The sequence below is a fragment of the Urocitellus parryii genome, chromosome 3 (genome assembly GCF_045843805.1).
Source record: "Urocitellus parryii isolate mUroPar1 chromosome 3, mUroPar1.hap1, whole genome shotgun sequence".
NCBI classification, from domain to species: domain Eukaryota; kingdom Metazoa; phylum Chordata; class Mammalia; order Rodentia; family Sciuridae; genus Urocitellus; species Urocitellus parryii.
The window spans coordinates 75,703,353-75,721,254 of NC_135533.1; the positions used below are offsets into that span (position 1 = coordinate 75,703,353).

At 35.3% G+C, this 17,902-nt stretch overlaps 1 protein-coding gene across 1 annotated transcript in view; it reads left to right on the plus strand.

Annotated features, from left to right (window-relative positions):
• Positions 1-17,902, plus strand: part of Lrrc72 (leucine rich repeat containing 72) — a 55,655-nt gene that overhangs the window by 34,351 nt on the left and 3,402 nt on the right. The window contains exons 4-7 of the mRNA XM_026408483.2: positions 2,839-2,920; positions 4,067-4,177; positions 11,032-11,121; positions 12,330-12,482. Of these exons, the coding sequence (XP_026264268.2) occupies positions 2,839-2,920; positions 4,067-4,177; positions 11,032-11,121; positions 12,330-12,482 (436 nt within the window). The remainder of the gene's footprint in view (positions 1-2,838; positions 2,921-4,066; positions 4,178-11,031; positions 11,122-12,329; positions 12,483-17,902) is intronic.

Below are 17,902 nucleotides of genomic sequence, written 5' to 3' on the forward strand. Positions count from 1 at the left end.
GGTTTCCTGTAAGTGCTTCACATTAAATGCAAGTGTATGTACCTGTATAAAAATAATAGTAATGGTTAAAAATAAGTAATAATAGCTATCATTTAGGGAGCACTTGCCATCAGCCAAACTTTGAATTAAGATATTATAACTTATGAACTGTTACATTAAATATAAGGTTTTTTGGAAATCTTTAGAATGAATCATATTTTTTCAATGAATAAGCATAGTAACATTTTATTTAATACGAGCTTGAGTATCAGGACAATTAGTATGTCTTCTAATTCCTGACTAATGAATTTGCTAAATTTCCATATGTATTAATTTCTGTGAATTCTACCTTATAACAATCTCTCAATTTCCTCTAGGTTGTTCTTTTTCTACTGCCATTACTCTACTTTGGGCCACCACCAGCTTTCATAAATTAGAGTAACACTTTCCTTTTTTGTCTCTTGCCATTGTAGCTACTATTCTGTCTTCCCTACCTTCTACCCTGCCATTTTTTCACTTTAGTGAAATTGAGCAATACCACTCTTCTGCACCAAATATTTTAATAGCCCTCAAAGGTCCTTACGATCTTTGTTTCTTCTCATTCTACTTCCTCTCACCCACCTCACATTAACAAAGAGTGGAATCTTAATATTCCAGTGGTCATGATCCAAGGATGTCAATGGAAGAACTACAATTTTATAATCAAGATGAAACAGTCACATTTGTTAGTGTTCTGTGCTAATGAGCAATGCAAGAGAAATTAGTCTCAACTAACTAGCAATGTTCCATTCATGTGTGGTCAGCAGATGAACAGTCAAGGAGAGAAAAAAGGTGATGATTTCCACTGGTGTTCTTTTCCTACGTTGATGTCAAGTGTGGTGATGATTAGAGCCAGGGACAGGTGAAAGGAAGTAGGAAAAGCTGAACGGGCCTAGAAGCCTCCTGGGATTCTTCCCCTCCTGCTGTGAACAGTTTCCCTGCCTTGGAGAAACACAGGTCCTCTCATGCCTCACTGAAAACTGTGGTGAAATCATTGGTGGTTCTGCGGAATGAGTGCTGACATAATTTTGTGGTGTTGAGTCTGGAAGTGATGAGATGAATGGTACACAAACCTTTTTATAGCATCACAATTTGTGCATGTTACCAATATAAAAAGAAATGAAAACTCACCAAAGAAACTAGTTCTCAAACTTTGGTTACAACCCAAAATGGTTTCTCTGAAATATGAGAAGGATATGAATAAAATTTCTAATAAATTCTCACTGTCACATGGGTTGACATCTATTTAACTCAATCTACTCCTCAAATGATAAAACAATTCCATTGAATAATAATAGGTCTATAGCTTTAGAAAACAAATTTATGGTCAAGATCATATATATATATATACACTTAATACTTGATTAATAACTATTGCATGAGAAGCTTCTCCCTGTTAGATCCTTTTTTAAGTAGCAAAGATATAATACTTAACTTACCTGCTGCTCTTAGAATATACCTGCCTTCCTCTAAGACTATAGATGAGACATGTCTCATCTAATTCAAACAAAATGAGGAAAATTTTATAAAGATTATAGAGTCAATGTTTTTAAATGGGGTTCTTCTTGCAGGCTAACAGAGGATTTCTGAAATACATTTTAGCATTGAATATCTTCTATCATGTATATAGTACTTCCTGGTTCATTTGGGGAATTTTCAAGAGAGTACTTATTTCAAAAGAGCATTTATTTCTAACTCATACACACTGAATTTTAAATCAAATCTGAAAAGTAAGAATGCAACTTCACCATATGGTTTGGAGAGCACGCAGTGGAAAATATAAGCTACTGGGGAAATATGATTCCTTAAGGGAGACACAAAACATTAGTGATTGAGTGATTAATTGTACAAATCAAATAAATGTTGAAGTGGTCAAGAAAATTGAGGTTCATGAACACAGCGTTTGTCAGAAGAGGCCTTGTGAGAAACGATGAGCTGCAAAGTAACAGAACAGGATTACGTTGTGCCTTGTCCTCTAGTTGTGACCAGTGGCTGGCTAAGTTGTTAGTGTCAGACCTGATGGGCAGAGTTGCCTCCTGTGTCCATCCAGATTACACAGTTCTCAGCTAAACTGAGAGATCTGCATACCAGAAAGATATTGAGACTGGGAAGAAATGATGGTTTGCAGAGTAGGGCAAAGAGGGTTCAGAATTGGACCATTATTCAAGAGCTACAACTCAAAGTGTTGGAGCAGGTACAAATTTAGAGAAGAACAAATGTGGGTCAAAATAGAAAAAAAGTCAAGCAAGGAGGCCAAAGGTTGGTTTTAGAAAATCTCTGAAGTTGTGAAAATGTACTGTGACAACTCACTCATGTAGGGTTTCCTATGTCTTGCTGGGCTGGTGCTGATCCTTAAAAATAATCAGAAATGTTCCAGGAACAAGGACATGCCTGCAAAGGGAAATTGTGCCTCCTACAGATGTAGAAATGCCAGCAGCGTTATCTGAAGAGAGAATACTTGGCTTATAATAATAATAGATGGTGAATTAATGGATGCATCAAGCCAAATCTCATGAAACTACATGGAGCAGAAGTAAGAGAAACATTGCCAGAGCAAAAGGATGAGGCCAGATTACAGAGGTTGATGAAGACAGGCAATGGAATTTGATCAAGTGTGGAAAGAGAAGGTGATTTTAAGTTAAGTTAAAATTATACTTTCCATCACTTGGTCCTCAATGGCAATCCAGATAAAATTCACAACCCAGTCCAAAAGGCCACAGATAATTAATAATTGCTGCAAAGGCTGCATTTCTATTGTCTTATTATGAATACATATCTACCATTATTATAGAAAAATCTATTATTTTCTTTTATTTTCAGCTCCATGGGATAGCATTTTTAACTAGAAACTACTGTCTGACCGAACTATATCTAAACAATAATGCAATATTTGAGATAGTAGGTAAGTCTTAAATTTTCTTTGATTTAATAGGTTTTCAATTAAGTAATAATTTTCAACTATGATAACCATTAATGATGTGCAAAGATTTGTTTTAATAATTCTCTTAAAAAGATGTGACAGTCTATTTTTAAATGTTCTTATTACATTTCAAGAAATGTGCTGTTAGATTGCTTTTCTAACTTAATATTGTCATGTGTCTTATTTGATCTTTTAAAAAAATCTCTTTTTAACATAGGAAACTTGCCACTCTACTGCACAGTTGGACACAAACTAAATATTGTGGAAACAAATTTTAACAATATTTGAGAGCACTAATAAATATTAAAATATTATAGTCTTAAAAGTTTTTACTGGATATGATTTTTACCAGCCATATTCCTGTTTCCACTCCAAGTTAATTTTATAAGTGCAACAATCTCTAAGCTAACAAAGTCAAGACAGAGATAAAAGTATATGAGGTGCCATGATCATGAAATATGAAGAAGTACCGAACAAAACACTTCTCTTTAATACCATGAATGATGGAATCAAAGTGCCATAAATTTTTGATACTTACCATAATTTCATGTACCATTAAGAAAGAAATGTTGTCAATTAAACATGATGGGACTATGATACACACTTAACTCACTTGCATTTATGTCTAAAAATGTGGGAAAATGTATAATTTAGGAAAAATAAAAATGATACCGATATGTGGTTTTTCTATTGTATAAAAGTACTTTTCAATTTGGAAGAAGAAATTGAATTGGATGAGTAGTTATTCCCTTGATTGGCATTATAAATCTAAGTAACATTCATGCACATGCATCCACACACACCCTACAAAAACAAAGGGAAGAAAGCCAATTACCTGTCCAAATTCAAACAAGCAAAAATCACTGTTACAGAAAACCCAGTAAAGCAGTAGTAGTGGAAAGATATTTCTACATCACAATTCAAATAACTATTTGAATTCATTTGCTTTGCTTGTAGGTTTAACAATGATTTACAAAATCATTAATAGGCATTCCTCTTTTAGCAGCTATAATATCTTTGGTTTAGTTAGCATGTCTAATTAGCCATCTTGAATGTTTGTTTTCATTTATCAATCTAAAAATAATTAATAAATTTGAAAATGCTGCAAATCTTGTTCATTTTTTTTAGGCCTGCACTATCTGCCTTCATTGCATATCCTCCTGCTGCATCACAATGAGTTAACAAAAATTGATGACACAGTGAAGGAATTAAAGGGAATGCTGAACCTGAAGACCCTAAGTAACAATTTGTACTTTTATATGGTCACAAATGAAATTGGCAATAGCCCAAGACATTTTTCCACTTTTGAAGTTTAAAATTCCTTAGAGGAGGATTGCTTCTGACTAAAATACTTAGATGACTATATTTTCTTCTTTTTCAAGGCATGCTTTTGAAAGAGAAACAGGTAGAAAAGAATTATCTATGTAAAAAAATACACCATGTCAAAAATGGCAAAAATAACAAAAGATGATTTACATGTTTAAATCTGTTTTTGGTTTTATCTCAAAAGTAAGTTTTAACATATATGATTCTCTTGACATGAGATATTCTACACAGACACATCTCTAAATACAGTAATACTGAGAAGTAACTGTTTTTAAATAATTAGTGTTCACTTCGGGCTGGGGAACTGAGAGATCTGGACGATGATAGCTAAGGAGTAAGGAGTGCGTTGTGGGGGGTCTCTTTGGGGTTAATAAAATATTCTAAATTGCCTAAAGTGATAAGTTGCACCAGTCATGGAATCTACTGAAAATGACTGAATAGTATATTTTAAATAGATTAATTGTGTTGTAGGTGAAGTATATGCATAAAGTAATAAAGAGCAAAGAAAAAGAGTAAGCTTTTAAGTTTTCAATTGAGTGATGAGCAAACATCATTTACATTTACTGAATCACATCCAATAAGGAATTGGCCTCAATAATGAAGAAGTCTGTCTGGAAATAGATTCAAAATATGAATCATAAGCAGTTCCTACTCTCAATACACTTACGTTCTTGAGGGTTAATAGAAATGTATACAACTGAAATATAGGACAAGAGAGTCTAAGGGCCCACAGTAAAGACCCTCAGGTCAACGAGTAGGTTTTCAGACTTTAGAATTTGAAGATCTCTTCACATGTTATGCTTCATTTGTTATGAAATAGATGTTTTCTTCTATTGTTTCCTATACATTTTTTGAGAATTGCCTGTGTCAGTGTTTTGAATATGTGTAAACTAGTGTTGATGGAGAAGGTTCTGCTCAGGTCAACACATAGTTAGGAAAGTCTCCGTGTATTTTCATTCTATCAGTAACGTCAGCTGTACTGAGGAGAAATGATTCATGTGCTTACAGGTAGATTCTTCAAATCCAAATATTAAAATCACTAAATCACACCAAGCTCATGGTGATTCCAGGATTGTTTTGGAAACATAAGGCCACCTACTGTTGGGAGTTTTTCACAACCTTCTGAGATTCTGTGAGAGACTTGGATTTGCCAATGGCCTGCATATTTATTTTGCCCTTCTATGCTGAACAAATGCTTCTATGATTAAAAGACTAGTTATACTAGATCAGGAACTCTTACCTATCATCGTTTTTCTATAAAAATGGGCTAACAGTTACCTCTCAGGTTTGCTTCAAACATTGAGATAACTCTGTAAAACACTTCCTGCCATTAATGTTATTTTGAAGCAACAACAAAAGTAAAAATTGTTTTATTGTATATTATATAAACAATATAATAAATGAAGACGTCTCATGTAGTCTAGAAATTCTGCTAAGTTGGAATTAAACTCAGTATAATAAAACTAATATTTTAAATAAGAATCATTAGAATAGCATATTTGAGTCTTACCTGTTGATAAAATGCTTTTCTTAAAAAATTTTTTTAGATGTTGATGGACCTTTATTTTAGATGTTGATGGACCTTTATTTTATTCATTTATTTATATGTGGTGCTGAAAATTGAACCCAGTGCCTCACACATGCTAGGCAAGTGCTCTATCCCTGAGCCACAACCCCAACCCAATAAAATGCCTTTTTATATTCTTATTTAAACCTTTACAGCAATCTTATGATATAATTAAAATTATTCTCTCTTCAATGATCAAAGTGCAAGGTTCTGAGATTTAGCCAGAGTACCAAGGAATATTGAAGTTTAATTCATGCCTGGTTTCACTTATCATTTATACATTCATTCATTCAATAAATATTCATAATTTATTCACTTTCAATAAGTATTTATGACACATTCACTATATGACACTATACTAGATTATACAGCACAAAGTTGTACAAAAGACCCAGTCTGGACCTTGATGGGACTTACAGTTTTATAACTCATAGCCTAAAGATGTCTTAGACAGTTGAAGGGGTTTGATGCTACACTATTTGAACATATAATTTGCTACTTGTAAAAACTCAATAATTTAAGCAAACTTATGGTATAAATCAACATTCATAGAGTAGTAAGCAAGGTTGGCCCAAGAGCAGTAAACAGAGTCAGGCTGTAAATCAAGGTGCCAGGACCAGAACTAAGTGAACCCTGAAAATCTAGCCCATGTCCTATTTGTCAAGAGTGTGTGTGAGCACAGAATTGTCAGGATGGGGACATGAGTGGGGATGAAATGCCCTAATCATTTTTTTAAGACCAGCCAAGTAATATACTATCCATATCATTACTTGTCATGACAGTTAAAGGGACTTCTACTTAAAATTGTAGTGATATGACTCAAGTTATAACTACAGTTGTTTCAATTGAGAAACTTGTCATGGAGTCATTTTTGTTTGAAGTGGATAAAATGCTATGTCTAATTACAAAAAAAAAACATTTTCTGAAAATTTTTGGTAGTGAATACTAACATTTTGATCCCATATCCCATTTTGGTTCAAGTTTTAATACAGGGAAAAAATGTCTGCATTCACGGAACTAACATTATTTGTTCAGTTATGTCCTCAGATTAAGTTTCTATGAGCCTCATTTGCAATCAGAGATTAGATTCAGCTCATTAAATAAAATGAGAAAACCGTGTATTTTCCAATGTTATTGTAATTTTTGTCTTTTCAAGTTGTAAAACCATATAAAAATCTAAAGTGTTATTATTATTCCACTTCAATTACAAGTTCTTCAGAGGGTGAGAAAATAGCCTGGAGGGTAAACCTCTAATCCACTTCAGCATTGCACCCTCCCCTGGCATGTGAGGAGAACTGCCAAGTGATTGCCCAGGAGACGCAGGGCTGGGAGCTTCAGGGAGGCCTGAAACCAGCACAGAGTGTGAGGTCCTGGTAACTGGAATTCCTGTCTTCCGGGCAAAACAGGGGCCCCACCTCTTCTCTCCAGGAGGTCTACCTTTCCACACCCTCCTCTCCCAGTTCCATTTTCCTCTTCCCTTCCCTCCTCCAAACTGTAAATCAGAATTTGCTTGTGCCAAAGACCCACTTTATAGATGATGATTATCATTTGCCTTCAGTCTTCCTGCCCTTTTCCTGAGCATTAGAAAAAACACTACCAGCAAAACAACATTTAAACCATTTCTTCTCTATCTATGCCTTTGTTCTACTCATTTCTCTAAAGTTTTCTCTGTGTTTATTAAGTTCATTGTTGGAAAGTACCCTTAGACTCCTACCTTTCATAATTGTTAGGACATACTTCCTGGGTCACTCCAGGAGTGACCACTGGGAAGAAGGGGTTGCTCTTTTAAGAGAAGGTCTCCATGTTTCCAGAGATACTGCTCTTATATATTCTCTAACCTTGCTGACAGCAGTGATCCCCATCCTCTGCTGATGACAAAAAGCTAGGGTGAAGACAGATACTGGGAGGTATGGTATGACTATCATCTCCAAGGACTCTTTATTTGAGCCTCTCTACCTGTTATGCTCATTCAAAGTGGACTTCACAAAACAATCCACCAAGTGAAAAGAACTAACTGGGTCTTTCACAGCTGTTTACCTTGAAGAGAATATTCTGATCTCTCCCCTTTCTTCATCTCCTGCTTTATCACAGTTTGCCTTTTAAAATCAAAGATGATTTCCATATTCAGTGAAAGCATGTATAGTGTGGTGGCCCACAGATTTAAGTTAAAATTAGATAGCAATCAAGTTGCTAACCCATGGATGTGACCTTGCCCCCAGAACCTCAAAATCTAGGTGTCTGATGGGTGACAGCTGAATTCCCTTCCACAGACTGTAGGTAATGCATAAGCTTTTAAACCTCTCTGTATCATTTCCTCCCCATCTATTAAAAAGTATTTTAATAATTACATCAATTTTCTCCAAAGGCACCTTAAGAACATTTGGATTCATTTAAATGATAGGTTTGTTAAATTCTGTTTTCGAAGTTTAAAAAATTCACTGAAACCAATTATTTAGATCGCTGAATCTTCTTATTTTTCTGTTTCATTAAGAAGCAGCTTTACGCATGAGTCATGTAACTCCAGCTTGTGCAGTAAGGTGGTAGAGACATTTTGATATATTATTGGGAAAATGTAAATTGCTTAGACTCTGAATCCCAAATTAAGATAAGCAAGACAGCGCTGGCGCCACGGAGGTGTACTCTATAAGTAGCCTAGAGGGAAGGTGGATTAAATGGTATTAACCTATTGAAAGTGAAAGTGTAAGCAGTTTTGCTTCATAGTTTCTAAAGGAATGTGCCCATACATCACAGAAGGCTTTCAGAACATTCAGACACAGGAAACTGACTTCATATCTTGGAAACTTAATTTATGGTAATTTTAGTAGCATCCATCCAAAACTCATAAATCCAAAATGTTAAATGTTTAATAGTATAAAAGGGAGAAAAAGAGTTGAAAATGCTTCCTTCTAAAATTGAAGAGCCAGGAAAAAGTAAAGGATAATAAAGATGAAATGCCTCTCAAATTATTTAGCTCAATTTATTTTTTTAAGTTATGTGAGCAGAGGCTGCGCAAGGAGCTCAATTTTCTGACTTCCTGTCACTTACATTTTACTTTAAGATGAGATGAATAGTGAACCACAACATGCACAAGAGTTTTTAGTATCCAGACACCTTGTTAATAAGTAATCTAAACAGCTCTGGAGGCTGAGACAGGAGGATGGCAAGTTCAAAGCCAGCCTCAGGAAGGGTGAGGTGCTAAGCAACTCAATGAGACCCTGTCTCTAAATCAAAAATACAAAATAGGGCTGGGGATGTGGCTCAGTGGTGGAGTGCTCCTGAGTTCAATCCCTGGAAAACTCCCCCACCCCCAAAAAGAGTAAAGGTCATTGGAAGATATTGGTACATTTTCCATTAGCATCTTGTGCAGAGGCAGACCTGGCTTCCAGCTGCTACAATGTAACACAGGGTAATGAGGTGTCAGATGTGATTCCCCAAGACAGCAACCACAAGGCAGACTTCTGCACTAAAACATTTGTGACTTTTTCTTCCTCCTAAATTCTCATTAAAAACAAATGTGCTTTGCTTTTATATCCTTGAAGGGTGTCCTTTTCTTTACTTTCTCTGGCTCCAACTACAATGCATGATCCCTGTGGATTGCTTTAAAAATCTGTCCTTATTAGTGGTTTAATATACATCCCTTCTATTCCCTATCCTGTAGTTACAATTATGTGTTCCCACTTTAAATTTCTTTTAAGAATAAAATTCACGTCATTTTTGTCATTTAAGACATCTTGAAAAATTTATTTCATTTTTCTTCTCATTTCTTTCAGTACATACAGATTTTCTTTCTTTTTAATTTCTTTGTTGCTCCTGTCTGTGTTTTCTTTTCTGCCTTTCCTCACAAATAACTTTGTTGGTTATGCACCAGGTGTCTTCTATTGCCTGCTTTATGTCCCTATAAAGCTCATGTTTTCCACCGGGAACAGCTATATATAAGGATTTTATTAGCCAGAGAAATTTGTGTTTATACAACAAATATCAGGATGTTTTATTACCTACAGAAAATACGTCCAGATTTTTCTTTTTCTTTTTTTCAGTTTCTAACTACTTTGCTATCTTTTAATCAGGCCCCAACCAATCTTCTTTATGTTAATCAGTTTACTCTGGGTTTTGAATACTTATATTATCATGCCTTTATTAAGCTTCGTTATATTTTATGAATCATCTACAGCAGTATTCTTAAATTTAACATGGACATTGAGGGAGCCCCCGTTAGTGATGTATCTGTGCAACAGCTGGAGCTCTTTCTGCTACTGCCATCTAGTGGTTCCCCTCACTGTATGTATTTTCCGGAAATATTTTCTAGCGTTGCATGGAAGCAGAATTTAAAAAGCTAAAGATGCCCAACTTGAAATTATAAATGCTTTATTGCACAGTGTATTGAAATAATCTTGTTTAATATTATCCAGTGATAAATAGGCGAGATTTTTTACTTGGAAACAAAACCCTTCTAGGTGGAGATTTTTAAAAATGCATCTACATGTTGATTCCTAAAAGAATGTGATGGCAGAAGAGCCAGGAACTCTTCTGCACCCATGTGCTTCCCTCCTTCAGCCCCTGCATTGCAGAATCAGGTTCATTACGTATCAGAACACCTGCACACGAGGCTCTCAGAGCCCCTGTGTCTGGCCAAAGGTATACAAGATGCAACATCCACATCTGCTGGCCTCTGCTCCAACTAAGATCCAAAGCTGCTACTAGCATTTACATATTCTGAGCAATGCATAATGATGTAAAGTGGAGGGAGAAATATCTATTATAACATTGCACTATATCTCTGCCCATCCTCACACTGGCCTATGGTGACCTTTGAGACTTAGCAGAAGAGTCCCAAGTGATATTTTAGTCAAAAGCAGTCTCAAGACTCTCATGGAGCTGATACCTAGTTTGTCCTTTAGGAATTTCCTTATGGACATTTAAATTTTTCCTAATCTGTTGCAGATTTGAGTCAATAAAATGTCCCCAGCACCTAGCACATTTCCTAGTACATGGTAGTACCCAGTAATTATTTATTGAGTGAATGAATATAACAGATAGGAAAATCAAGTGCTGCTCTAAATGAAAGAGGGCTTAATGAGGCCACTGGCTTGATATGTATCCTTATGTTGTACATGAATGCTGCAATTTTTCATGTTTTATAAAATGACATACAAAGCTCATTTTGAAATCTGATGTCTTATTTCGGACTCTTCCATTGTAGGTCTATACCAAAACCCTTTGTGCCAATATAACCTATATCGTTTATATATAATCTACCACCTTCCAGGAGTGGAGCTGCTTGATCGAAATCGTAAGGATAACTCTCTTTTGTAAAGAAATATTTGAAACTCAGCCTTACTACTCAATGGTTGAAAAATACAGAATACCTTTGAATGTGTTTTTGTAACAGAATACCATTGGATAATTTTCTTTATAAATGAAAGTTTTTTAATTATTTATTTTTGAAATGCTTGCTCTCTGAGATTCGCCCTAGTTTAGGAATTCATGTCTTTTCCACTCTATAGGAAGAGCCATCTAACTGAGCATGAGAAAGGTTCTCCTGGTTCTTCGTTTCATACTGACGAGGTGGATGCCAAATCATTTATGTTGGGCTCCTTAGTCTCCCTTCTCAGCAGTGAGGGAATGGCCAGGCATGGTGGTGTACACCTGTAATCCCAGCTGCTCAGGAGGCTGAGGCAAGAAGATGGCAAGTTCAAAGTCAGCCTCAGCAAAAGCGAGGCACTAAGCAATTCAGTGAGACCCTGTCTCTAAATAAAAAATACAAAATAGGGCTGGGGATATGGCTCAGTGGTTGAATGACCCTGAATTCAATCCCAGTCACCTAACTCTCCTCCCCCCAAAAATGAGGGAGTTGAATAGAACTCTGAAGACCTGAGTTCTAAAATTCATTTTCTTTGGAAATTCTGTAAGTTCATGTATATTAAAAATTAATATAATCAATGTTAACTTCTTTATAAATATATCTTCATGCATTATAGACAGACTAGAATGTTTGGTTTATATAAGCCACATACACACAATCCACATCACTGTACAACATATTACATATTTTGAAAACTATCTTACCCCCTTGTGCTATATTACCTACTTCCTTACCTGTCTACACATACAGATTTGAACATTTTTAATAATTTATTAGTAACTTCTATTTGTGAGGATTTACCAGGACTTCCTGGTTCTATCTCTGCTTTTGGATAGCCTTGAGGGAAGGAAGGGCGGCAACATGTGCTGTCAGTCATCCGATGGTGATGTGTCAGAAAGTCTGTATCGTGCAGTGGACTGCAGGATTGTGCTCCACCTTGTGACATGAGGGGCATGTATCAAGTGCTTGTAAGATTATGGAAGTACCCATGACAGCTACTTTACAAATCTATTTTGACAAGATGTTCCCACATAACATAGTTCACCTAAATGTTTTTGAAACTGTTCCTTTCTCTTTTGAATCACTCCATATCTATTTTTAATGCTGTGCAATAACATTGTTTTTGCATTTATCAGAGGTTACAGAAAAAGAAAGAAGATCAATGATTACTATTTTTAACCATAAAAAGGCTCATATCATTCAATCAATTGCATTTGGAGGAAAAGTAGATACCTCATGGAACCCAAAATTACCATTAAAGCAGAAACCTGTCCAGAGACTACCTTCAGGTAATTGGGGGAGGGGGGGGGTAAGAATGAAATTTAAATTCCTTAATTGTTGGATAACTTGATTATAATAATAATGGTAAGTAAAAATAAACTAAGTACCTACATGGTGAAATAATTTCTAGTTACTTGCTAACATTATATTTTTATAGTTTTATTAGCCTAATTAGAGTGAATATGATTTTCACCATCATTCGTACATATTAAATTAAATGAAGTAATGTGATAAAATGAGATAATACATTAAAGTCTCTTCTCCAGTATCTACCACAGCAGAAAATTATTATTACCACTAACACAAGACAAATTCATCATTTTTTGATGATATTAAAAAATATTAAGAGGAAATAAAGATCATTTGCAATTTTCCCTCCCAGAAATAAACACTATTAATATTTTGGCTATCTCACATATGAAGTTTTTATATATGCAACTATAACAAATATATCAGTGACATTTCATTAGTAGGAATTTCTTAGATGTAACTGAAATCCAAATAAATAGGGGTTTATTTTTCTCACATAGCAGAGTACAAAGATAGGAATGCAGAGTTAGTGTAAAGTTCTATAATATCATCAATGTTGAGGAATATATCTATCTTTTTTTTCTTAGTGTGCTTTATGATTATAAGGTGGTTGCTATACCATCATGCGTCACATCTTTATTCCAAGAAGGAAGAAACAGGAGATGAAAAATGGTGCAAAAATATAACCTTTTTCTTCATCATTTGGCATTTGCCAAATACACATTTTTATTTAAAAAGAACCAGATGGATTTTACAGAAACAAAAAGGAAAATATGAAACTAGAAAACAATTTTGAAGAAATTATGAAGAAAGTGACAGAGATGGAGATATAAATTAAATGTTGAGAAAAGGAGATATTTAAAAGAGAAAATCCAATGAAAGTTTAGTAATAATTCCTAAAGAAAAAAATCATAGAAATTCAGTAGATGGTAATATTTGAAGTGATAATGACTAAGAATTCTCCAAACATGATAAATTATAGGAATCCTTAGGTTTGGATGACAAAATAAATCCACACATAAAAGACACATAACCAAAATTTAAAAAAAAAAAAAACTGTTTACACCAAAGGTAAGGAAGTCAGAGAAAGAATGCAGATTTTCTACAAAAGAATGACATATTTACAATGAACTCCCCAACTGCAATTATGGAAGTCAGGAGACAGTGAATTAATTCCTTAAAATGCTGGGAGAAAGTAATGGCCAACAGAATCCACAAATCAATTAAATTCAACACTGAGCAAATGAGGGAGAAAGAGAGGGAGTTAGGGGAAGGAAGGAAGGAAGAGAAATGAGGGTCAAATGAAACTTTTTTTTTCTTAATCTTTTGCTGTAAAATTTTCTAAGTTGAAGGAATATTAAAATGAATGTCTATCTATGTCCAAGCTTATTCAACAATTATTAATATTTTGCCATATTCACCAGCCTCTAAATATGAGGCTTTGTTTGCCTCTTTATTCAAAGAACAGATCTCAGACCTGGGATGTAGCTCAGTGGAAGAGCACTTCATCCCCAGTGTGGCAAAAAAGAGGGAAGAAAGGACAGGCCTCCTCAGAAGCTCCTATTTACACTTATTGTTCATACCCAGCTAGAAAACATCAATATGCAGTGGAACCACTAAATGTTTCAGTAGTAGAATCTCAACACTTCGCCCTTAAATAATTTGGCCTGCAAGTTGGAAAATAAGGGCATCCCCCTACGTAACTATAATGCCACTATCAGGCATAAGAAAAATAACCAATTATTTAATATAGAATCAGTTTCCCCATTTTCCAAATTGTCCCAAGAAGCCTTTTGCAGCTGCTTTTTTCAAACCAGAATCCAGTCAAGATTCATAATTACCTTTGGTTGTGTGAGTCTTTACTCTAAATTTAGAATAGATTCGTCAATTTTTTTTCCCATGACCTAGAAATTATATTACAGAATGTGTCACTTTTGATGATTGCTTCCTTCGGATGTCCTTAAACTTGTTCCTTTAACCCTTATATTTCCCACAGACTGGAAGTGATGTCTGCAGGAGTCTTAATGGGTGCAACAGAGTAACATGTACAGCAGGGGTGGGCCTCTGGGTGTGGTCCCCAAATTACCATTATCAGCATCACTTAGGAACTTGTGATTCAAATTCTTGCCTAATTTACCAATTTGGAAACTCAAGCACTCCCCACCCCACACTGTGTTTTAAGTAGCTTTCCCAGTGATTCTGATGCCCATTCAAGTCAGACAACCTGGCATGGCAGGCGGCCAGCACCCTGCCAGGGTAGTTTCCTGCTCAGAAGATGTGAACCACTTGAGAAAAAAGAAAGTCTGAAATAATTAGTATAGAATAAGAGTCCGAGCCAGAAATTAGATTTAAAGGAAGTGGGAGCTGGAACTGAACAACCAAAAAATGGCTTTATTTCTTTTTGAAAGGAGAATACATCAAAGGCAGGGATAAGGTTTCAGCAGGAGGAGTCTTGCTTCTTGGTGTGGCAGAGGTATTGCAACAAACAGGTTGATTGGCATCTTGGCAAGCCATACCCATCTCCGAGAGGCTGTGTGGTTCCAGTGGGTCACCCCATCTCCAGTTCTGTGCTGAACTTAGAGCTAGGTAGGAAGTCGCATGTATTGGGCAGTCTCAAACCAGCAGGATTGCCGCCTGGAGTTCCCAGATACCAGACTTTCCTGTTTAGTGGCTTCCATGTCGTTTTTTAGTTCATGCACAAAAAATTCATGGCTGGCTTCTGGCACACAACCACCATTGCAAAGTTAAGAGGCCAAACCGTGGAATCAGAATTCCTGGGTTCACATACCTGCTCTGCTTGATCATGGCAAGATTTGTTTGGGACATAAATTTGCTTCAACTTTCTGAATTTTAAAACAAAGATTTTTATCTTCCGTTGACTGTTAGGATGCTTAATATGTAAAACATTTTAACATTGGATCTGACACCAAATGTATCAGAAGTTGACTGTTCTTAGTCACTTCCGTGGTTTTCTTTCGCTTCTTATGAGAAGTGATGGCCCAAACTGAATATTATTGAATGCAATGGGAGCAAGTTATGCTGTGGTGGGAAAGGAATCTATGAGAGACAAAATTCCCTCTTAAAACAAGATGATACACACTAGAACAGCAAACACAGGCTGCTCCAGTCTAGTTTCAGTGCTATAATTATCATAGGTATGAGAGGAGAACTGATCTGTTCCTTTGGTGCTGTACATTGTATTTATACAACCAGATTGCTAAAAAACGATGATCCTTTTTACTATTTTTCATTACCTCCAAATCAAAACCAGAGGAAAAAAGGATAGAGTATTTTATTGCATTTGAAACTTTTCCTTCTAAATTCATATTCTTAATTCATAGATATTTTGACACTAGGCATCTAAAAATTGGTAGTATGACTCTATCAATCTACTTATTCTCCAGAAAAATGACACTGCATCAGATCAACTAAAAAGCATTTTTAGCTCATGTGACTTATTTTAGCTTACTTTAGTGAGCTAAACATTTATAATGAAACTAATAAAGCACACTATGTAAGTTTTCAAAACTCATGGCTTACAGTTTTGTAGCTTTGAAATTTGTTTTGATATAAATTTTATCTTATTGTGGCATGCACATTTAGGGATCTATATTCTTTTCTTGCAAAGAAACCATGCTTGAAATTGTTTATGTTAATAACATATTTCCATTTTATTATCCTTAATCTTAAATTGAGAAAGAAACCAATTACATTCGAAACAGCTTGGGAAGCAAGGTCAATTTTAAGTTTTCTTCAAATCTCAGCCATCAATCCTTATCTGATGGGTATAGGTTTAAAGGCTTGTACCTATTTTCCATTAATGTTTTTGTGTCTTATTACATGATAAGCAATATTCTCAGAACCAAAACACTTTGTCCTTTTACATGTGGAAAATGAGACATTTGCTGATTTCCCTGCAACTACACAATTATGGAAAAACATTAAGTGATATCTATAGTAAAATATCAATACACTTTTAAAATATCTACTAATGACTCAAAAAGTGAGCCTGCTGGATTTCTACTATATTTGCTCTTCTCTCCAAACAAGATAAAGTTCCAGGTATAGAGACCAGGCTGAGTAGTATACTATGACAGAGCCTGGGCCTGAGTGCTAAGCTATCCTACTATTCAGCAAGAGACAGAGGAGTAAACCCAAAAGGAAAATCAGCCAGACTATTCCACAAATGGCAATTCACCACGGAGTTGGTCAATACAGACACAAGACAGAAGAGCATTCAGAGAAAACATAATTTAAGTGAGGAGCTAGGGAATCAAAAGCTCAGGAAGTCTAGTCTTGAAGAAAACTCTGACTCTGGGTAATGATGACACCAGGTTTACCCAGAAAAGTGAATGCCAGGTGTTACCTATGCCTGAAGTCTAAGATAGGTTCTTGAGGTCAAAGTGAGGCCTGGAGACTGGTTAGCACAGGAACTGTGCAATTGCAAGAGTTACGCAGTCAGAACTTGTGAAGACAAGTATCAGCAGTAGCAGAGCTACCACATTCCACAACTCTGGTGGGCACCATTTACGTAGGAAAGGATGACTGGGGTCCTCTGGAGTTCTGCCCTGTACAGGCCTGGGCCAAGAGATAAACTAGATGACTTTCTAAGGGAGATATTATGCACAAAAATAGATCCTAAAAAGATTAAATATCTAAAATGTAAGTAAAATTGAAGAGTACTAGAAGCAAATAACTAATAATTCTGAGAGATAAACACAGACTCACACCAAACCCAGAAGTCATAAAAGAGAAATGTTGACAGGTTTAACTACATAAAAATGAAAACTGAGACAGAAAGGGAACAAAATTAAACACAAATTTGGAAAAAGTATTTGCAACACATAACAGGCAAACGTTAATACTTATATTTCTAAAAGAATTTACAAGTCAATTTGAAGAATTCCAGTAGTAAGTGACTAAAAACATGGACAAGTTTTTAACAGAAAGAAATGTATATACTGCTCAACCTCACTAATGACCAAATTAATGTAAATCAAAACATATCTTTATCCAACAAGTTGGCAAAATCTTTAGACTATAAAAACAAAAGGAGAAAGAGCATACAATTCATATTATTGAGGAAGATACAAACTGATTGAACTTTCTTGGAAGACGACATAGCATTATCTATCAACATATAAAATGTGCAAACCATTTAACACAGCAATTGATTTGAAAATCTCCCCTACTAAATTTCCAATGCACATGAACAAAAATATATAAGCATGTCTAAGATTGATTATTGCAACATTTTTTGTAATACCAAGTATAGTAGAGACCACTAAATGGTCATTTATAGGGGAATACTAAACTATGGCACATTCATGTATTACAAACAATTCCACTATAGAATTATTCTATGAATATATTTGAGGTGTTTAAAAACATATTGCAG